Genomic DNA, 23,329 nt, shown 5'->3' with positions numbered 1-23,329 from the left:
ATGTACTCCCATTCCTTGTAGACTCTGTTCCCCTTCATGCTCCTTAATTAGTTTGTATTAACCGATTTCTAGGATGGAATTTGGTTATGCGTGAAAACGAATGATCTGCTGTAGGAAGCTTCCACAATGCTGGTGCTGGCGTTCATGCCTCTCATTCTTTGTCTGAGCAAGTCAGGTAAGTGCAATTTCTTCCCTTTTCAAGCTAAATGGCAGAAATGCATTTTATTTTTTGAAACGCAGTTAGGTGTCTGACCTTTGAAATCAGGCACTGGCATTTATTATTACACAAGTTCCTCTACTTCTTTGCAAAGCAACTTGGAAGACCTACATTTGTCCCTTGTATGAGTTGCAATAGCAGCTCGCACATTAACAGTGCTTTCTTCAATATTAAAAGCCTTTTAAATCGGTGCAGATGCTACTTTGGCAGAGATGATGTGAACAAAAATAACAGACCTGTTTTGTACCCAGAACAGCACAGCTTGTGTTTCAAACCCAGTTTCACAAAATATACGGCAGGTTGGAAAGGACAGCAATATGTTTTTGGGAACTGAGAGACTCAGAGAGTGTGTTCTTTTTCCCTAAACAGTGCGAGGGGTAGATTTCCAGCATTAAGAGGAGAAAAAAGCCTGTTAGGTGAGGCAAGAAAAGGCTAAATGTGCCATGTATATGTCTCTACTGCACAAATGGTGTGTAATAAGCTTATGACACCATCCAGGCTGGATTTCTATTCTTTTATCAACTCACCTGCTCATAGCACCTGAAGGTCTCCCTGGCACATCCCCCTGTGGATGAGAAAAAGTTAACCAGGGCAGAATAAGCAGTATGGCAAATGTGATGAATTAAGCTTGCCTGTCAGAGCAGTCAAAGGAACAGTGAAACTTTTTTTGTGTGTGAATCAATAACATTAGAAATGAGTCTGAGTTCTGATGGCTGCCAGTCCTATCCATCTCTAAGTTTGATCCTGGTCCTTTCAGTATATTCTCAGTTGCCTTATCTGCAGTCTTGTAAGCAATTCAAGCCACACTGCTCTTTGGGGAAGTAAGATCCTGGTAGAACAGACCCCTTTGGACGGACATGTTTTTCAGCCCAATTTTATTCTGTGTTCCATGTTACTTTATTGCTCTTAAATATATGGCTTCTCTGAACCAGCCTCAAATCTGCCTCCCATCTCTCTGCTCTCTTAAGGCCCAGAGTAAACAGAGACTGGTTCACATCAGTATGCATCAGAACTTACCATTTGCACCACAGCTGAATATGGCCTGATTTATTTTCCCTCTTCTTCATTGTTCTGTGCCTCCTTTATTGATTGTGCCCTTCAAGGGCAGGTTCCCTGCAAAAATTAACTTTTTAAGCTAATTGTTTAGAACAGGGATATTGCTGTGCTGGGTTCAGGGAGGTGAGGGTGGGGATGGTTGTACTGAAGTAAACTGAAGGTTTTGTAGTCCACTGGTGTGCAGGAGAGCATATCCATGCTTCTTCTTAACATTCTCTGGGGCTCTAAATGACCCTGAGGCATGGAAGACAAACCAAGCCCTGCTTCCTTCTCCTGCTCACGGATTGGGTGAGGAGAGCAGGGGATGCCACCCAATGAGCTGGTACAACAAGGGGTCAGAAAGGGATTTTGAGGACAGGGGATTTTGTGCGCCCCTTGTGGGCTGGTTGTGTGGCCACCATCTTCCCTTGATGAAACGGGGGATCCTGGACCTGGGGGAAAGCTGCTGCCTGTGAGGACAGAAGAGTGGAAGGATTCTGGAGGAGCCTGGAAGAGAGTGAGAAATGGACACCTGGCAGAGCAGAGGAGCAGCATGAAGTTCCTGCTTCCCAGCGGCCTGTAGTACATACAGATCTCACTTTGCAAAATTCATTCCCACTGCGGGTTGAGCACAGGGACGGGGAGAAGGAAGAGAGGAGGAACAGTGGATGACTCCAAATTTCTCAGGCTATACCCTGTCATGTTTAAAGCTGCTTTCTTGCAAGTCCTTAGCCAGTGTGACCCATGGTGCACAGAACATAGGACATGGCTCTATGCGTGGTTTCCCAGGCTGCCTGCTTTCCTGGTACTCCCAGTTTGCCATGCAGTCATTGCTTCCCCAAGTGTGAAGAACTTCCTAGGTCAGGGTTTCCCACAGAGTTTCTACCCCCTCCTTTATTAGGGAATTGGACACCTGCTTATTTAACCTGGCAGGTCTTAGATCAGTGGGGAGGGGTTAACAGGAACAGCAGCTTTCTCCAAGATGTATCACCAATACCCTGCTATGTTTGCTTCCTGCTTCAGCGGGTCCACAGGGACAATGTAAGATGAGGTCTGGCTGGCTCTTCCAACACCCTTTAAAATGCACATTAATAAGCAATTAGCAATACTCCCACTCACAGTAAAAAATCCAGCACTAACAGAAATGGATCAAACCCCAGCTGGTTTCCACAGCCAGTCCACATTGGAGTTAATTTACCTCCCTTCCCCCCTTCACTGTTGGTATTGAAAGCCCAAGGACTCAATTCCTCAAGGTTTATCCATCAAGCTTCTGGGAGGAAGCTTAAGTACTTGGTGTCATCTGTGCTGCCTTTCCTCATTGGCTCTTTCCTTCAAGCAGTGCTCCATGTCACATAGTCACATGCACAGACCCCCTCCTCCTCTCTCTGCTTTCTTTCAGCTTTGGCTTCCTTCGGCTCCATTGCTGAGAATGAAGATGCTCTCCTGAGGCACTTATTTCAAGGGTATCAGAAATCGGTTCGACCGGTTGAAAACTCCAATGATACAATAAAAGTCCTCTTTGGATTAAAGATATCTCAGCTAGTGGATGTGGTAAGCAACTGAGAGGACCTTTAAGAAAGAACAAATCTTGACTCAGGAAACTCACACTGCTGTCATTATTGTCTATGAGGGAACTAGACTCTAGGAAAGCTTACTTAAGTAACCTCTTCCCTTGCGACCGAGGAAGATAGTAGGGTTTTGAGGCAGGTAAGTGACGGAGAGGTAGATGGAGTGAGGCAGGTAAGAGATGGAGAGGTCACAGCTTCCCTCACATCCCTGTACCTGATGGCTGCTTACTAGGGATTCCTGTGTCTTACTCTCACAGGATGAGTATGAAGCCCCTCCATTTCTATATCACCCAGGAACCAACCAAGAAAAGGGCCTCATTGTCTACTGGCACTGTGCAGATGCAGAGCAGCAAAAAGACACTGCTCCATTGGTGTGAACCCTATGAATAGGCTGGCTGGAGAGTCCTACCCTAACATACCTAATAGTCAGGTACTCTGGGAGGCACAGATTCAAATCATTGGTCCAAATTTGGCAGGGCATGTCCTTGAATATGTGACTCCTGCCTTTCTTGTGAGGGGTCTAACCAGGAGTTCATTGGCTGGTATTGAATTATTTGTCTTGTGATGATATTTTTCCCCTAATGAAATTGACTGGATCTTATTGCAGCGAAAATCCCAGCCTAGATTTTCAAGCCCCAGGGTCTCCCCAGGGTCTCCCAAGGTCTACTGGGGGCTGAGCTTTCTGGAAACCCTGTTCATTTCACCTAGGTGCCCAAATGGGTGCCAATTGCTTTGGAGATTCTGACGCTGACTCCAAAATTCCTAGGGCAGTTGAAGCCCATTCAGTCAGATGGGAAAATGGAAAATGTTTCTTTCCTCTGGATAGTTTTAATTTCGATGCTCTGTGCTTTTGGTCTCTCTAGGATGAAAAGAATCAGCTGATGACGACAAATGTGTGGCTGAAACAGGTAAAGCAGGCTGTCCTGTTGTGTTAAACACTGAGTTGTTTGATTGTAGCAGGGAGCATTTATTAAACAGTCACCCCCAGGGCTGGCATCAGAACTCCATCAGGAAAATAACAGGGGGTGCCTGTACACATGTGGGGAGGCTGCTCCAAAGCACTATAAATACAGTGCATCAGAGGAAACTCGTTTAATCGAGTCAGCTGAAGCATGCTAATTAGCATGCTGAAGCCAGCCTCCATGTCTCATGTATCAGTGTCCCCGTGCTTCAAAATGTCAGTGGGAGTGCTTTAACTAAAGATTGTTTGATGAGCTTTTGTTAAAGCACCCCAACCACCATTTTGAAGCATGGGGATGCTGATACACAAGACGCTGCAGGCGCTTTAATTAGAGCAGCTCTTGGAGCTGCTCTAATTAAAGCAACCTCCCCCTTACCCCAAGCACATGTAAAAACATCCAGTGTGTTTTACTTCCTGGCAGAGCCAGAGAAGGGCTAGGACCTTCTGGTCCTTTATGAAGTTGACGTTGCTCTGCTCTTACCATCACATCCTTGCATGCAATGGGAGGCTTTAGAGAAGCGTTTAAGGGGCAGAGAGTCTGAGCTAAGTGCCTTCCTCTTCCCATACTTGGTAACAAGTCCATAAATATGTCCATGTGCTCTGCCCTTCCTGTTCCCTGTTGCTGGCAATGGTCTTGTGCCAGCTGTAGCTTAGGAAAGCAGCCTCTTGTGGTATTTCTGGGAATCCAGCTAAGGCCACTTTTAGGATGTGGTGCACACTGTTGTTGCCCTGAGGGACTCTCATATCTCATTCTGAGAAGGCATCTGCATGCTTGGCAAGTGTTGTTCATGGCCTTTCTGCAGCAAAATGCAGCAAACAGAACAATAAAACCATCAGCAAGTTTACCAAATAATTAAAAGACTTGGGATTCTTGCAAATTAACCATCACTTTATAAATTGTTTGTCCTTGGTGGATATAGTCCACTGTAATTACAGATCGTTATACAAATACAAGATGGAAATTCAGTAATTATTTCCCTTCCAACATATCTTCTCTCTACCTACCAGAGAACCTTATTTTTCTCAAGGTAAGTTTTGTTAGCTTATTGGCATAGGGCCAGATCCTGCCCCATCCATTATGCACCTAAGTCAGGGGCTGGAAAATATGGCCCATGGGCCAGATCCAGCCCACTAAGCCATTCTATCTGGCCTGCAGGGCCCCTAAAATTTTCATAAATTCATATTTATTTGCCCCTGGTTGCCTGTTAAAGATGACAGGAGCCTGGGACAGTAGGACCCAGCGGGAGCCGGCAGCAGGAAACTGGAACCCAGCCCCATCCCACCCCCAGCCATTTCCCTGCTTCCTGCCTGCCCCCCGCTCTAGCATCATGTGCCCCCTGGTTGCATCGCTGACATGGGGAGCATCAGTATACATATACCAAGTCAGTATGTGTGTGTGTGTGTGTGTGTGTGTGTGTGTGCACGTGCAGGCAGGGGCAGAGTGTGTATATATTTGTCTGTGTGTGCATGTGTGTTCCATAGGGCGAGTCCCACACACACATCCCACCATACACATGCACCCACAACCCCCTGAAACTGCCATACACGCAGACCCCCACACCCACACCCCCCCTCACAGCCCAGCCACCCTCCCCCACACACACAGTCCCCCACAAACCACATACCTGCCCACATCTCACATATCCACACACACATCCACATGCTCCCTCATCCCACATACCCACACACGCAGCCCCCCACACACCTATACCCACCCCCTCTCAATATACAAGAGTAAGACTTAATATTAATCTATTGTGCAATCACCTGTATTTGCACTGCACAAAGACATGTAAATCAGGACAAAAATATTTTTTGAAATCAAAATTAACAAATGTTGTAGATGTTTGCTTTTTATAATATAATTTGGTATTTTTCCGGTTCCAAGATGTCAAAACCCCTTGCTAAAAGGAGTACTTCTGGGGGCAGGGGGGAGGGACTTCTGGTGGCAAAGGTCAGTGGTTAGGGGGCAGGACTTCTGGTCACAAGATGACGACTAGGGAGTGGGGCACCTGTCAAGGGGCAGGGCTACCTATGTGGCCCTTGACAGCTTGCCAAAACTCGGTAAGCGGCCCTCCATCCAAAATAATTGCCCGCCCTTGACCTAAGTGGCTTTAGGCACATAAATATAATTGTATTCTACTTTGCTCAGGTATCTAGAAAAAATATTAATGCAAAGAATGGGTGTGTCTTCCTCCTCCTTGCTGTTCTTTGTGATTTAGTCTTAAAGCCAAAACAATCACATGTTACAAAAAGAGTTTTTTTAGGGTCTGAAGCAAGGTTGAATAGGATTGCACTTAGATGCCTAATATATGGAAAAGAATTTGGTTTGTCATGACAATCATAATTAGTTACCAACCTGCTTTGTCCTATAAATGAGGGGTTGACAACATACAACCAATGGGTTGAATGTGGCCTGTCGAGTCTTGACTTTGATAATGGGTAGCTCTCCTTGCACCATGCCATAGCCAGGCAGCAGGGAGAAGTACCCACCTGCTTCTGACCTGAGTTAGGTCATTCTGACTCCCTTCTGGGAATTGTTGCCAATCCCTACTATAAACAAGTAACAATGGGGCCCAAGGTGAATTAGAGCACTTGAGGGATTGTTCTAAATTATGTCACAGGTGTCAAGTTTCCAACAGATTATCAGCCAATGGTAGAGAGATATAGTGAAGCTCAACCCAACTATTTTCCTGTTCTTTATTGCTTATAATACTAGAGGACCCATGGTCATGTCTACACTCCTTTGTGCTGAGCCCAGAACTGCATACATTCATTCCTGCCTAGCATATACTGAAACCCAGAAATGAGGCAGTGCCTCCAGGCTACCTCAGCCCTGAGCCTTTGCCCCAGTGCCACTCTCAGGGCTCCTGTCTTTGGTGTGTTTCATTGTGAGCATTCACAGTGCTAAGATGGCTTCCCTGCCTAAAATATCAGCCAGCTCCTAAACTATGCCAATAACAGGATCTCTAGGAAGGTGGGTGGACAGATCTGGCCAGTACTTTCTATGTCAGGACAAAGGATCATATGATCATACATGACCTTCTTCATCCGGCTTTGTTTTGTTGAATATGGGCTTGAATGTACTGGAAGAATTGCTAGACTATTTTGACAACCGCAAGTTACAGAGACCTGGAGTCTTATATGGTTCATCTGATTAAATGTCGCAGGGAAATTCTGTGGCTTTTAACTTCAGCCAAAAAGTCTCAGATGTCAGGATTCAGGAGACAGCAGGGAAGTCAGGCACTTTGGGATGGAACGAGCATGAGAAATGAGAGCTGGAAAAGGCCAGCAGATCATATTGTCTGTAACCTTCATCTGTATCTGACAAGGGCAAGGGTCCATGTCCACGGGCAATGCATTTTCTCTTGGGGTTAAGTGCTGCTGTGAGGCCTCCTTTGCCAATGGCACAATGAGGCAGCTGTTAGGGAATCTTAAATACTATGCAGCAAGCAAAACACCCAGGAGCCTATATCTGGACAAAGGAGTCAGACTTGGCCCTCAGATAAAACAGAGGAGAACAGCAGAGCTGACTTCCAAGAGTAGCTTTAATGATAATGTTAAAGAGCAAGGGGCCTCCTGTAGCACATTCCCCCAAGCTGTCTGCAGCACACACCAGTATAGTCCCTGTCACCAAGGAGCTCCTGAGGCGTTTCCCATTATAAACCACTCATCCTTTAAGGCACCAAATTGTATTTTTAGCACTTGTAACATGACATGTGGCTGGTCCCCCTGCAGACACGAAGCGGTGCTTTGGCTCAGAGAGAAATCAATGCAAGGGGAGGAAACTGTAAAGCTAGAAACAGTTCATGCACTCAGGTCTTTTGAACTGCAGGGACTCCTGTCCCAAGGCCTGTCTGGAAGCAAATTATGTCTCCTGGATTCTGCCCCAAACCATGGGTGTGAATTAGAGCAGGCAAGTGGCTGCTCTAAATTGTGTAGCCAGCTAGTTGTGTTCTCAGTGGGATGATATGCCAATGGGCATGTCAACATGTGCATTAATGTGCCGTAATTACAGCGCATTAAGTTTAGTACCTGTAATAACAGATACTAATTTAATGTGCCATAATTGGCACTACTGCTTAGTAGCACTGGTGCATGTCTTTTAGGTGATGCTAATGTGCAGTAGACTAATTCTTCTGCACATTAGCACATTAGTACGACTTTCACTGTGGCGCACTGTTGTAGTGCAGAATTAATCTATTGCACTTCTAGCATCTCGTATAGACACATCCACTGAAAATGATCATAGTGCAGACATACTCTGCCCTGGCCCTTGTTGTAAGGTGGGGGCAGATCTGTAGGTGAATCTTCACTGGAGCAGATCAGAAACCAGCCTGTAACTTGGAATACAAGTCCCTGGTCCTCTTTGCTCTGGGCAGGGGTAAGTTCTCTCCCAGGGTCCATTTGGCCATGTCCTCAGGCTGGCCAATAAGAAGGCAGAGCCAGGGCATCTCCTTTTCCTGCCCTCTTGGTCATGGGGGGTACAGCATGTGTGGCTCTTGCCCTCTCTCACTTCAGCAGAATCCCAAGGGGGCAGTGGATACTTTGTCACTCAGTGTCTTTAAAGAAAGACAAGTCATCCTTCAAAGACATGGATGGTAGCTCCACCATTAGGTACTGGACTTTATGCAGCCACTGCAGGCAGGGTGGTAGTCTCTGGATTCTATTATGCAGAAGGACAGATGGATGACCACAGTGGTGTCTTCTGGCCTTCACACCTGTGACTCTGTGTACTTTTACAGTCCCTACATCCTGATTGGGGCCCTGGGGTGGTATTGTAATACCACAGTGCAAATTATCATTATCTAGCAACAATGACAATGATAATACTGATGGGAAATAGAAGGCGGAATTGGCCATGGAGCAGTGGGCCCCCCCCTGCATCAGTAGTGGCACCTTCAGCTCTGAGTCCTCATTGACATAGTGTCGGACTAGAGAAAGTGCATGTGACCAGAAATCATTCTGCATTTCCTGCTGCATTGGTATGATCCAGGAAAGCAACATCCTTGCTGTGACAGTTTCACTCCAAACTCTGCCGAGTCATAGTCTGAGGCCAAAAAAGTATTGCCTTTTGGGACATGTTTAACCAATCAGGAGGTACCTGGAAAAGTGTTTCTGGGGAAAAAACAGGGTTATTTAAGCCCCTGTCTCTGGAGCTTTTATGGCAAGCTGCTGTTATTATGAATAGTATTGATTTGAGTTTACATCTTTCCTCTCTTTGCATTCCCACGGGGCACCCTAAAATCCTATAAATAATGAATACTGCAGGAGAACTGCTTTTCTCTGTGAACATCATGTAAATCCCCAGGTCCCCAGACTGTGCACTGAGCTCGCTGAAGCTAACAAATCAAACAAGGGAAAAGGAAGGGGAGTGGAAAATCTGAGTGTTATGAGTTTGTCCCGATTTACTCTGAAGGCTCCATAAACTCATTTGTGTCACATCAACTACTGTGACACTTGCATCGTCAAGGGGATATCCATAGCCATAATTAATCATTAAGATTAATCATCATTTTTTATTATATTATGGGACACGCTAGGAATGATTGATGATGATGATGATGATGATGACAATGATGATTGCTACTTTTTATGTTGAAGAATCACTGTTTAGGTGGCAAATTCAAGTGCACAGAAGTTAGATATTATCAGCTTTTTGGTTGCCTGGGCAGTCCTGCACCTTTGCTTGTCTCTCCTGTACACTGATGGATGCAGGCATCCTTTAAAAAAGCTTATATATGATCATGTAATTAAAGACTGTATTATTATGCCCAGACCCAAAGAGGGAAAATTCACATGGCATAGACAACTAGGAAGCTGGCATTTCCAAACTTTGGAGTGAATGACTTTGCAACCTAAAAATTGCTCTTTCAGGATAGGCTCTCATGCAAAATTTGCTAGTTCATTATTATTATTACTATTGACAAAGATGAAGCTACACTCTATTGCATGTCTGCAATAATCTGAAACTGGTAACTTCAGCAGAGGTCAAAATCTGCATCTTTAGCTCTGTCCTATAGACTTTTCGTCTTTCAAGAACAGGACCAGCCACATTAGATAGTAGCAAAGGAATGCTGCAGTCTTAGAAGAGATTTTATATATCACTGGCAGTGCAAGGTTGATGAAGGTTGGGTCTGGGACCCTTGGTAGATGTTATATTTATCTTGTGATTAGTGTGTTAATTATAACATCCCGCACATTCAAGGAATTTATCGCCCAATAATAAGCTGCAAAAATGGTGATCTAGCAACAAAGACATGACTTGAAAAATGTAAAATATCTTTGCTGCTCATTTGTATTGTGTTTTAATATGCATGCATAGTATGTTACATATAGAGTGATAGTGTTGGCTAGGTCCTCCAGCATCCCAAGTTGGACTTCTCTCTTTTTTTCTGCTCCTTCCTGCAAGAGGACTATCTGGAACTCATGCCGAACTTTGCTGCCTCAGGGTGCTTCATCAGATGTCATGTCTCACTTCCCCTTCTTCATTTTCCCAACCAGCCTTCAAGGTCACTTCTTTAAGCGTCCATTAGCACCTTTTCTCTGTAAGAGACAGAGTGTAAACAAACACTCAACATGACATGCTTTACTTGCATATAATAGGAGTCTGGGTGGGGGGAGGGATTTGTTTGGAAAGCTGGGGTGAGGGAGACAGGGAAGACAAGATGGGGAGAAAGGAAAATCATAAAATATCCTGGGAGAGTTTGAGGCTCCCCACTTCTGCCCCACAAGAGTTGGGTGAGCAGTTCCTTCAATCAGGGGAGCTCATCTCAGCACTCACTTCTCATTAGCAGCACAGCTGAAGCTGGGGAGGTGTTCTTCAGTTGAAGCTTAGCTGTTCTTCAGCTCCCCTTGCTTAGGGTTACCACATTTCTGGGTCCAAAAAAGAGAATGCCTGTCATGCTTGGGGGGGGGGGGGGGCAGGACACATGCCGGTGCCCTGCCCCTGCCCATTCTGTTGCCCCTCACTGCCAAGCCACAGCCCTACCTAGCCCTGCTGCTGCCCCTCACTCCCATCCCACACACCAGCCCTGCCAGTGCCCCTCACTCCCAAACTGCAGTACCCTGCCCCCCTGGGCCATGATGGTGCCCCTCACTTCTGACCCACAGGCCCCCCACCCCAGTCCCTGCTGGTGCCTCTCAGTCCAGACCCACAGCCCCCTGGTGCTGCCAGTGCACCCTGTACTCCCAACCCACAGCTGACCCCTGACCCTCCCCCCTCCCCCCCAGTGCCCCTCACTCCCAACCCACAGCACCCTGCCCCCAGCTCTGCCGGAGATGCCCCAGCTCTCCCTGTCCGGACCAGGCCAGAATGTGGTGGCTCCAATTCATGCAGGAGGTAGCGGAGTATGTCAGGGCCCAGCAAGGGCTGGTGGGAAGAGGAGAGGAGGCTTGTGCCCCCCCGCCCTGGGATGGGGCTGCTGTGCTGGGTCAGCCAGCCTGGCCATGGGTCCCCTCCTTCCTCCCCTCCCCCCGGGCAGCGTCTCTTGGCCACTCAGCCCCTGCAAACACAGAGGACAGGCACCGGCCCCTGTACTGCCTACTGGCCACAGAGGTTCCTGCTGCCCTCAGAGGACCCTCAGCAGCCCCCTTCCCCCACTGGAGGAGCAGGCAGCCCTTCCATCCCACTCCCCCTGCCCTATCGCAGCCCCATCCCCCAATCCCCCTGCCCTGACCAAATGTCCAGGATTTAGCTTGGGAGCAGGGGGAGGGCAATTGGAGGCAGCAGGGAGCGCCACATGGGTCTGCAGGTGCCTTTGCAACTGCAGGCAGGTAGGTCTGTGCTCTCTGCTGCCTCCAATAGCCCTCCCCCTGCTCCCGCCAGAGGAGGAAAGCAAATTCCCAGACATTTGGGCAGATTTAAAAACCTGCCTGGACAGAAATGAGAGGGCTCAAAAAGAGGACATGTCTGGGAAAACCCGGATGTATGGTAACCCTACCCTTGCTAGTGAGTTCTGGCAGAACCAAAAAGTTCCCAGGGCACTTTTCCCCTCTCTGGCTAGTTTGTCCTGTGACTGAAACAGGTCACATGGTGTGAATGACATTGAGCATTATTATCTGTTGCTTGATGGAAATAACATCTGCCGGGGCCCAAGAGGTCTTATGAGTGAAGCTTGGCTCAACACTTCATCATCAGCTGTGGGATCTGAGGGAGTTCCTGCCCCTTGTGATGTCCTTGGGGACGAGGGGAATGGTGGGTCCACAGGGGAGGTCCAGGGAGACAAGTAGGAGGAGCTCAGCTTGGTGCTCTCTCTTGGTCCTGCAGGATGTGGAAGACCTCCTACTCTGTCTGGTGCTCTACAGGGGGTTGGGATGATGGGATACTTGTCCTGGGGTGGAGTAGAGCAGGAGTCCTGGGGAGAAGCCCAGTTCTCTCTACACTGTAGTGCTCTGGTAGCCCATAGGCATGCAGCATCTACTGCTACTGCTGATGTGTTGGTGGTGGCATGAGCCCAGCCTCAGAATGGTCAGTGACCTTGGCAGGCTGCCCAAATTTTTCTGTGGAAAGCAAGGGAGAAATGGAAAAGATGGCCTTTAAATGCACTGTAGCTTAGTCAGATCTAGATGGAATTTCACTGGACAAAAAAGAAAGGCATCTCTCTACCTTGAGAGGGTTTCTCCTGTAGGATATCATAAGCAAATATTCATAGAAGCACAAATAACTTCAAAGAATCCTTAATAATGGAAAACGGTATGTGAGCTAACTACCAGTGTGACTACTAGCATTTATGTCATGATAGTGTTGCTGTGTTATTAACATTGTTGCTGTGCTGGGCCTAACAGAATCAGTGCAAATAGCCATGTGCTTGTGTATTAAAAACTGTCAGAGGCAGATGAATGACTTGTTTATCTGCATGAGTTTGTAAGCGTGAGAGGAAAGAGGACGTTGTTGGCTCGTTCCAGGAGTGGGTAGACCACAAGCTGTGCTGGAACCCCCAGGACTACGGTGGGATCACAGCGATCCGCGTTCCTTCAGAATCGCTCTGGCTCCCAGACATTGTTTTGTTTGAGAAGTGAGTATGAGGCTCTTCCCTTTCCCCTGTGCTGCTCCTTCTTTGAGATATATGATGTCCCTTTAGACTCATGAGCAAATGAATCATGTTCCTCCTATGTTAGCCACAACTCCAACCATGACAGCAAGTACTGTGTTGATGCTTTGAGCTGAGCAGTTGCAGAGCTGGATGGGGAATGGGCTCCCCAGCCCCTGCCAGCAGGGAGCTCCCAGTGCCAGCTCTGCACTGCGGGGCCAGTGCTGGGAGACCCTTATCTCCCAGCACCAGCTCCGTGACTGCAGGGCCAGCACTGGGAGATCCTTCTCTCCTAGTGCTAGCTCTGTGGCTGTGGGGCCAGCATTGAGAGACCCTTATCTCCCAGTGCCAGCCCTGCAACTGCAGAGCTTACGCTGGGAGATAAGGGTTTCTCAGCCCTCTGCTTACCAATCATGATGGCAGAGCAGGGGCTGGGAGATAAAGATTTCCCAGGCTCCCCCCTGCTCCGCAATTGTGATCTGGGAACAGGGAGCTTGGAGGTCCCTTCTGCTGTGGCAGGGGGAAAATAGTCCCTGCCTGGGCTCCTATGGCAGAGCCCACCCTGGCAGCAAGCAGCTCCCAGGGGCAGGGAGCAATCTTCCAGCCCCTGGTGGACAGCTGACTGGGAGCAAATTTGCTCCTGGTCAGTCATCTACACAAGCGCTATTGTGCTGTTACTAATCAAAAGTAAATTTGCTACTTGCATTTTCAGGTAGCAACTTTACTTGTGATTAATGAGGTTTACTGCATAGTAAGCCTGTGCAAGTGTAGACACACATGCTTCACAGTGAAGTATGCTTGTATAGATGCACCCTCTGACTTCTAGCCACCACAGCACAGCTCAGGTATTATCCAGTCCTTTCTCAGCACTCCTGAAACCAGCTCTCTGGGCAGCAGCATATGGGGCTAGAGGACATATTGCTTAGTATGGTCCTGCTGGTCTGGCAGGAGGGGCCTTGAGTTCTACCCGGGTCTTCTCCCAGTGAGGCAGAAACTTCTCCCTGTACTCTATTTTTTCTAGTTATCATTTTTGCAGTTTAGCTTCAAAAGAGGGAGCAAATAATGCCTGCCTGTGATGTGGTGGTTAGAGTGTTGTGCTGGTAAGATTGTGATTCCCCACATTCATATCTTCTCTGGGTGAGGAGACCTAGAACTGGACTTCCATGTTTCCAGGTGAGTGTGTTAGCTACTGAACTGTGGGCATAAAAGTAGGGGAGGGATAGGCATACACAGAGTCCTTATCTGTTCCTGAGACTAATTCCAGGAGGTATGGTTTTTAGCCAACTCCATGTGTTTTCCTAACCAAGAACCATTTTTAAGTAGCTGAGAAAAGGAAAGCAGTTTGCTAGGAACACAGTTTGGTTTCTTTCATGAGTTGTGGCTGACATGCAACCCTGAAATTTGTACAGAGGAAATCTCCAGAACAGGGAGTGGTTCATGAGGGGGAAGGAAGGGGAGAGGGACTTGATGCAGGCAGAGAACAGCCTGTGTGGTTATACCCCATGAGCCACCTCCACCATGCAGGGGAACTGAGTAATGCCTGATGCACTAGCTCAGGTCCTGATCCAACAAAGCACTCAGACATGGACTCAACTTTATTACTCTTTATGGCACACATAAGAAGTATACCTACATTACAAGATCACTGAGAGTTCAAAGCTAGGTACTCAAAATCAGGAGAAGACAGAATTAAATTTGCCCTTGGGAGCCTTAGAGTCCATTTCTGATTCTGGAGAGGGAGGGATTCTACACGCCCAGCCAGTGGTGTACTGATGGGGGCCTGGGTGGGGGGTGCTGGTCAGCCCCTCCAGGGTGTACTTGGTCTCAATTCTGCCGCTGGCACTTCTGGTTCAGCCGCTGGCGTTTCTGGGCTCGGCGATCAGCTGCTGGAGGACCTCCCCCAACTCGGCGATTGAGTGGGGGGAGTGTGGGGGGTGCAAATGCAAGTATTGGTCCCTGTGCACCGGAGACTCATCGTACTCCACTGCCCCCAGCCACTCCTCTGTCTTGACTGTCCTCCCAACCCTGACTTCTTTTCCTAGTTTTGTCTAGCTTTTCCATCTTTTCCATTCTATTTCTTCCTATTTATCCATCCCAAGCCCAGTCTTCTTGTCCATTTGGAATCCATATCTCCTCTGGGTTCACTTGAAGAGTCTCCATTTCTTCCTTCCTTGGCTGAGCCACAGCCCTCCCCTCTGCCCCACATCCCAGGTGCCTCATCCTAGGATCCTTTCCTAGAAAGCCCCACTCTTCCTCACAAGCCCATCCAATCTTGTCTTGATTTCCTTGCTCAGTTTAGAATCATAGAATCATAGAAAATTAGGGTTTGAAGGGACCTCAGGACAGCATCAAGTCCAAATCCCTACTCAAAGCAGGAGCATCCCCAATTATATCATCCCAGCCAAGGCTTTGTCTACTTGGGGTGTAAAACCATCTGAGGATGGAGATTCCACAACCTCTCTGGGTAACCTGTTCCAGTGCTTTACTACCTTCCTAGCGAGAAAGTTTTTCCTAATATCTAACCTAAACTTTCCATGTTGCAACTTGAGACAATTGCTCCTTGTCCTATTATCTGCCACCACTGAGAACAGTCTAGCTCCATCCTCTTTGAAACCACCCTTCAGGTAATTGAAGGCTGCTATCAAATCCCTCCTCAGTCTTCTCTTCTCCAGGCTAAGTAAGCCCAGTTCCCTTAGCCTGTCCTCAGAAGTCATGCGCCCCAGTCCCCTAACCATTTTCATTGCCCTCTGCTGGCCTCTTTCCAATTTGTCCACATCCTTTCTGTAGTTGGGGCCCAAAACTGGACACAGTACTCTAAACGTGGCCTCTCCAGTGCAGAATAGAGGTGAAGAATCAATTCCCTCAGTTTGCTGGCAACACTTCTATTAATGCAGCCCAGTATGCCATTAGCCTTCTTTACAAGAAGGGCACACTGTTGGCTTGAATTCATCTTATTGTCCACTGTAACCCCCAGGCCCCTTTCTGCACAGCTGTTGCTTAGCCAGTCAATCTCCACTCTGTACCAGTGCATGGGACTGTTCTGTGCTATGTGCAGGACTTTGCATGTTTCCTTATTGAACTCTATGAGATTTCTTTTGGTCCAATCCTCCAATTTGCCTAGGTACTCTCTGAATCCTAGCCCTACCCTCCAGTATACCTACTACACCCCACAGCTTGGTGTGATTTGCAAACTTGCTGAGGATGCACTGTATCCCATCTTCCACATCATTGATAAAGATATTGAACAAAACTGGTCCCAGAACTGACTCCTGGGGCACTCCACTTGACATTGGCTGCCAACTAGACATCAAACCATTGATTACTACCTTTGAGCTCAACAGTGCAGGCAGTTTTCTATCCACCTTGCAGTCCATTCATCCAACCTGTACTCCTTTAGCCTGCTTGTGAGAATGTTGTTGGAAACCATATCAAAAGCCTCACTAAAGTCAAGGTATATCACATCCACTGCTCTCCTTACATCCACAGAGCCAGTCATCTTATCATAGAAAGCAATCAGGTTGGTCAGGCATGACTTGCCCTTGGTGAATCCATGCTGACTGTCCCTAATCACCTTCTCCAAGTGCTTGGAAATAGAGCCTATTTCTTTCTCCCACCAGTCCCTATCCCTCTGCTCACACTACCATCATCCACTCTGCATTTCCAACTCTTGTTCTCAGTACTGTTAAGGCAGGTTGCTTTCACCTTTATGCTTCCAGTTGGGGGAACACAGGGAACACAGGAGAGGGGCTGTTGCCTTCCTTTGTAAAGTGTGTTGAGATCTACTGATGACAAGAGCAAGGCAGGAAGATGACAAATCCCCAGCAGCAAATGAGCAGTTACATGGAAGATCTCACTTGGCTCCTGTAGCTTGGGGATAGAGCATGCCAATGTCAGAGAGACTCTTTGGCAAAAGTGCCTGTCCAATGCGAACATGTCTCCTGTTATCATGTGCAACAGGAACATTTTCAAAAGCTGCTCTCTCCACCAGTTCTGGCGTGCTTGAAAAGGTGACCTACTGCACTGCCCAATTTCATGTCCTTGCTCCAAACAAAAGAAGTGCTACAGCATCTCAACCAAACACTTGTAAAAGTTATTTAAGCACAGAAAAAACAACATATATTTCCTTGAATCTCTTTCTTGAAAGCAGTCCAGCAAAAAGCAACCAAAAATGATTAGCGATTTTAGCAACAGGATATGACCTTTTAGGAAAGATTGGAAAAACTGTGATTGTTTAGCATGTGGGAGAGAAGATTGAAAGCGGATTCGATAAAAGTCCCTGAGAACAGGATCTTGTAATGGGAAACATCAGGTAACCTTACTAATAGGCTGTGCTACCATTTCTGAGGTGTTATAAACACCCCAACCAGGCTCAGAGTCCTGCTGTACTAGGTGCCCTATGAATACATGGTAAAAGACAGTCCTTGCTTCAAAGAGCTTGCCATCTAAGCAGATGAGGCAGACCAAGCCAAGAAGACAACACAATTCCAGAGGGGTGAGGGAAGTCACAGACTCCCAGTTGCCTACACTACCCAGTAGATAACAGTACTTCTCAGCTTCAAGCATTGGAGTAGCTCCTATAACTAGGGACCAACTAAAATCATGATTTCATGATTTTTGTGGAAACCACAATTTTAGGCAGGCCTCATAAAAAAGCATGGGCTCCCTGAAAATACAAAAAAAAACTTACTGAAAAGAAAATGCTGGTTCCATCTAGGTAGTCAGCAGTCCTTGTGGCTGCTGTGACCCATTGGGGGGGGGAGGGGAGGGAAGGGAGAAGGGGGGCTTCTAGCACAGCAAGATGACTGCCGCCCCTGCCCCTCACTGCAAGGGATGTCCATCATACGGCCCTGTCCCTTGCCACCAATCATGGGGAGGGGTGGGGCTTCATGATGGACAGTCCTCACTGCCACTGATTAGCAATGAGGGGCAGGGCCATGGGGGCCTCTTGGTGAATCAGAGGCATGGGGGACCCCCACCATGCTCTGCCCATGACAATGACTGCTAGCTCCGTGGTCTGTCTGGGAAACTGACTGGCAGCCGCCTCTATTTTGGTAGACCCCTACCTATAACCACTGGACTGTTGTGCACACTTGTGACTCACAGGGCAGGGGAGCTAAGCAGCCTGGAGGTTGGGGTCTACAAAACAAGGGAAAGATGGGTGCCGGATAAATCCAATCACCCCATAAGACCAATCATCTGGGGTATCCTGAATTGAGGGATAAAGTTGCTGGAATCTTTTGTACCCCCTTGTCTGATAATATCACTGCTGTTAAACCTTAAAGCTTTCAAATCTTCCAAAATAAAGGAGGAGAAAGCAGAATGACATTTGGAAAAATCAAGTAGTGCAGTCAAGCCTAATGAAATTCTGAAATAGTTTATTTCCCTTTCCTCAGTGCTGACGGACGGTTTGAAGGCTCCCTGATGACCAAAGTCATTGTGAAATTCAATGGAGTAGTTACCTGGACTCCACCAGCCAGTTACAAGAGTTCCTGCACTATGGACGTTACATTTTTCCCATTTGATAGACAGAATTGCTCCATGAAATTTGGATCTTGGACATATGATGGCAGCATGGTGGACTTGATCCTAGTAGATGAAAATGTAGACAGGAAAGACTTCTTTGATAACGGAGAGTGGGAAATCCTAAATGCGAAAGGCATGAAAGGCAACAGGAAGGACGGGTTATATTCTTATCCATTCATTGCTTATTCCTTTGTTTTAAGACGCCTCCCCCTGTTTTATACTCTTTTCCTAATTGTCCCATGCCTTGGATTATCTTTTCTAACTGTGCTAGTGTTTTATTTACCTTCTGATGAAGGAGAAAAACTTTCATTATCTACATCGGTTTTAGTCTCGCTTACTGTTTTTCTTTTAGTGATTGAAGAAATAATCCCGTCTTCTTCCAAAGTTATCCCTCTGATTGGTGAATATCTATTATTCATTATGATTTTTGTAACCCTTTCCATTATTGTGACGGTTTTTGTTATTAATGTGCACCACCGGTCCTCAGCAACGTACCATCCAATGGCTCCCTGGGTTAAGAGACTCTTTCTTCAGAAACTGCCTAGGCTGTTGTGCATGAAGGGACATGTAGACCGCTATTCCCTCTCTGATGCTACAGGAACTGCCCCAGTGCTAAAATCAAAGTTCTCAGGAAAACACAAGCACAAACAAATAAAGGATGGAGAAAAAATTGTGATTGCTTTTTTGGAAAAGGCTACTGATTCCATCAAATATATCTCTGGGCATGTTAAGAAGGAGCATTTCATCAGACAGGTATGTGAACATGTAAAGGGCATGTGTTTGTTCTAGCAGAAAAACATGAATACTTGTTTCCATCTATAGTATATTTCAGTGCATGCCTTTCTCTAACACATATGGGTAGGTTTTGTAGTAACTTAAAGGCTTCCTCCTTGTCTTACATTAGTGCATGACAGATTCAAATAAAGTGTATTTTCCTCTCCAAACTTCCTTCCATCCTTAACACTCCTACCCAGCTGTCTGTTTTACATTTTTTTTAAAAAGTAAGTACCAGTTATGGTGCTCAAAATGTGAACTGATACAAAGATAACATTTTATGGGATGATGCTTACAGGCAAATTATGAAAAAGGAATGAGGGATTTTATTGGCACCATGCTAACAAAGGAGTGCTGTTTGTCATAATTGCTTTAGTAACAAATAATTCATTTTAATTAATCAATAAATATTAGAAATAAAAGTCATTAACTTATTTTTCTTCTGCTACTTCTTTTTTTCCAGGTAGTCCAAGACTGGAAATTTGTAGCTCAAGTCCTTGATCGGATCTTCCTGTGGCTATTTTTGGTGGTATCAGTGACAGGTTCTGTTCTAATCTTTACCCCTGCTTTGTGGATGTGGTTAAACAGCAGTTTGTAGAAAAAAAAATCAAGGATTGGTGTAGGCCATGTTTTAAACGTAGTTTCACCTTCAGACCTCCATTCAGAAGTGCAGAGCAAATGAAGGAGGCAGTGAGAATACTTCACCTCCTGTTCTCAGTAAATGATGTTAAGGCTGATTATGTCAATGGAACTTGTCATTCAAACAGGGCTTCACATCCTTAAGTTGCTGTAGAGTTTGAGGGCTCCATTGTGTTAACCTGAAGGTGGTGAGGACTTACTCACCCATTGAAATCCATGAGACTACACAGTGTGCAAAGCTTCATCACTCAGTTCACAATTAATTAATCCCATTAAGCCTGATTATATCAAAATATGATTCTCTGAGTTTTTAAATAAGACTATTTCTTTTGGATGCAAATATTCTTTTAAAATGTGGAATCCTCATGTATTTAATGTGTTACATTCAAGGAGAAGTTAAATAGTCTATGACTATTATATAGGCGCAGATACACTGAGCTATGCAGTATACTTGATCTTTAAGTGTAATAAGCATATGCATTTTCTAACCTATCTATGTTGTGTAAGTAGCAGTTACATGTTATGTGTTTGTCCACAAGAGAAATATAAACACACGTGAAGCTTTTAAAAGTGCTTAGTTTTGGCTTCACTCAATTTCTACTGAAGTCAACACAATGTGCATCTTAGCTGGTCTGTAGGAATAAAAACTTTCTCTCCTTTCAGAGGGGAGATGGGGCACATTTCAATGCAGCCAGGCTATCTGCATATACTACTCTCTGTTTCCCACATTGATAAATCAGGGAAAACAGTAGGCTTGTCTGGCTAGCCGGAATAATTTGTATATATGTTAAATGTTCCAACAGGTGCCCAAAGTTATACTACCTTGAGTTTTCACTACACTGTCTTTACAAATTGTGATACATCTTCTGTATAATTGCAGGTACATGGAAGGGGACAAATGGGAAAATATGGGGTGGCTATCTGAAGGGAAAGTGGGTCTATCCTAGCCTGTCATAGATCAAGATTGGATAGCTACACCCAAGTTGAACGGAAATTCATTCTGAGCCCTTTTTTTTCTAGGCTTCTAGTGCAACAACAACTCTAGTCAAACATCCTAAACAACATGGGATAGTTGTTAGGAACTAGTACAGGGGTGGGCCCCAAAATAAAACCTGTAGGCTAGATCTGGCCCACCAGGCCATTCTATCCAGCTGGCAGGGCCCCTAAAAAAAATTAGAAAATTAATATTTATCTGCTCCTGGCTGCCTGTCAAAGATGACAGGAGCCAGGGGCAGTCTGACCCAGGGGAAGCCATCAGCAGGATCCAGCAAGGCCTCCCCACCCCTGCTCCCCCAACCAGAAGCCCCTACATAGTAGAGGACTGTTTCTGCCTCCCTGCACCAGAGAGGGAAATTCAGATAGAAGGGCGGGGGTGGAGGGTGAGGAGGCAGGGGAGGACTGTGGGTGATCACCCTAGTCCTCAGGGCTGGGCCAGCTCCTGCTGAGTCCTGTGGTTGTAGCCATGCAGCTGGAAACCATGTGGTGCCTGAGTACTGCAGCAGTATGCAGGGATGTGGGGAAAGTGGCAGAGGGGGGTGTGGAGAGTGGGAGCAAGCGGGAGTGCAGTGATAGCTGGTCAGAAGCACGGGGCCACACTGGTGTCTTGGGGCCAGTGCTGGCAGTGCCCAGAGCAGGGCAGTAGGAGCACAGGGCATGGGTGGGCAGGGGTCTATGGAGCTGGGCTGGGCTGCACCAGCAGGGAGAGAGGGGAGCTGGCTCAGCTCCATAGAGCCCCTGCCAGCCACGACCACGCACTCCTGCTGCCCCACTCTGGGCCCTGCTGGCACTGGTCCCAGGACACCAGAGTGGGCCACTCCCACCTAGCTGTTGCTGCGCTCCCATGCGCCCACTCGCTCCCACTTCCCCCCTCCTGCCACTGCTTTCAGGACTTCCCTGCCCACCCGCTGGCTGCTTCTGCACCATGCGGCTCCTGGCTGAAAGTGTAGACCATGGGAGCCTGAGGCCTGTGCTGGTACCCTGGGTCCAGGAGTGGGAGGGGTGTGTGTGTGTGCAGGGAGGGAAGGACAGAATGTGTGTGTGTGTGTGTGTGTGTGTGTGTGTGTGTGTGTTCATAGGGCAAGTCCCACAACCATACCCAACCATACATATGCACCCACACCCTCTCTTGCACTGCCATACACACAGATCCCGCACCCACATCCCCTCACACTCTGCATCCACCCTTCCTCCACACACAACCCCTCACAAACCCTATACCCACCCACTCCCCACATATCTGCACCCGCACGCTCTCACCCCCCACCCCAACACCTATCCAACCCCTGCAAACCCCCCATACCCACCCACACCCACATCTCCCCACAAACCCTATGCCTATACACACCCCACATATCCACACACACACTTACATGCTCCCTAACCCCACACCCCCACACCTATCCACCCTGCCTACAAACCTCCCCCACATACCCACACCCTCCCCCACACCCCACATACCTACACATCCACAGCCACCAAAAAACCTATACCCACCCCTGATGTCCCCACCCCTCCACAATATACAAGAGTAAGACTTCATTTTAAGCTATTAGATACAATCACCTCTATGTACACTACACAAGCACATGTAAACCAGGGCAAAAATATTTGTTGAAATCAAATTGATGAACATAGTAGATGTTTGGGTTTTAGAATATAATTTTGTATTTTTCTGGTTCTGAGATGGCAGAAATCCTTTGCTGAAAGGAATACGTCCAGGGGCAAGGGGAGGAACTTCTGGTGGCAAAGGTCAGGGGTTAGGGGGCAGGACTTCTAGTCACAAGATGGCTATTAGAGGGTGGGGCACCTGTCAAGGGGTGGGGCTACCCATGCGGCCCTTGACAGCTTGCCAAAACTTGGTAAGCAGCCCTCCATCCAAAATAATTGCCTGCCCTGAACTAGTAGCATGTTACCTGGTCTGCTCAGATAGGAACCGGTGACAGCTTGGAACAATTTTTCATCCAAGGTGAATTCCTTGGACACATTTAAATGAGTCGGGGTAGGGGCTGTGAAGAATTTGAAGGTGAGACTTAGGTGGGGCTTCTGCTGGGATTAGGGCATTGATTTAGGAGAGTGTTGGTTAAGACAACACTGTATGTGCTTACAAGAGGAAGAGGTAATTGTAGTCAGGACGCTTGAATGCTAACATTTCTAAAGTCTAGGAATGATTGAGTTTCTAGGTGAAGGCTCACACCATTCATTTTATACAGAGTCCCTGGCCTTTAGTCCTATTGGTTTTGGGTAAAACAATCCTGCATCTCAATGGGAACAGAGTTAAGTCAAATTTGAATTCTTTTAACAATCCCACTTTTACATCTTTAGGTTGAAATTTTCAAAGCTCTCTAAATTTGGCCCCCAAAACTTCTGACTAGCCATGAAAATCTAAGTATAACAGTAAAAAGTTAGGAAGATTTTAAAATACCTTAGTACATTTGCATGTTTCCATTGTATGTATACACCAGACTGATCAGTCACAATCCTGTTTTTGTCAACACAGAACATTCTGTTCACTTGTATGAACAGTACAAATAAAGCTATACTGAGCAAATCATTTTCTGGATTGAAACAGTGTATTGCTGAT

General features: G+C 46.8%; 1 protein-coding gene across 1 annotated transcript; it reads left to right on the top strand.

The window, feature by feature from the left end:
- Window positions 1-23,299, top strand: CHRNB3 (cholinergic receptor nicotinic beta 3 subunit). Its single transcript, XM_006276963.3, has 6 exons — window positions 1-175; window positions 2,652-2,803; window positions 3,684-3,728; window positions 12,689-12,798; window positions 18,207-19,089; window positions 19,574-23,299. Exons 1-6 carry the CDS (start codon window positions 127-129, stop codon window positions 19,706-19,708), a joined length of 1,374 nt encoding a protein of 457 aa, XP_006277025.2. The 5' UTR covers window positions 1-126; the 3' UTR covers window positions 19,709-23,299.
- The last annotated feature ends 30 nt before the right edge of the window (window positions 23,300-23,329 follow it).

Source organism: Alligator mississippiensis, chromosome 3, assembly GCF_030867095.1.
Source record: "Alligator mississippiensis isolate rAllMis1 chromosome 3, rAllMis1, whole genome shotgun sequence".
NCBI classification, from domain to species: Eukaryota; Metazoa; Chordata; order Crocodylia; family Alligatoridae; genus Alligator; species Alligator mississippiensis.
This window is presented reverse-complemented; position numbering and strand designations above follow the sequence as displayed.

Bases quoted from the DNA above. Each gene is read 5' to 3' on its own strand.
- CHRNB3 (XM_006276963.3), top strand. From the start codon at position 127: ATGCTGGTGCTGGCGTTCATGCCTCTCATTCTTTGTCTGAGCAAGTCA. The intron at 2,804-3,683 runs GTAAGCAACTGA...TGGTCTCTCTAG, and splicing joins TATCTCAGCTAGTGGATGTG to GATGAAAAGAATCAGCTGAT. The intron at 12,799-18,206 runs GTGAGTATGAGG...CCCTTTCCTCAG, and splicing joins GACATTGTTTTGTTTGAGAA to TGCTGACGGACGGTTTGAAG.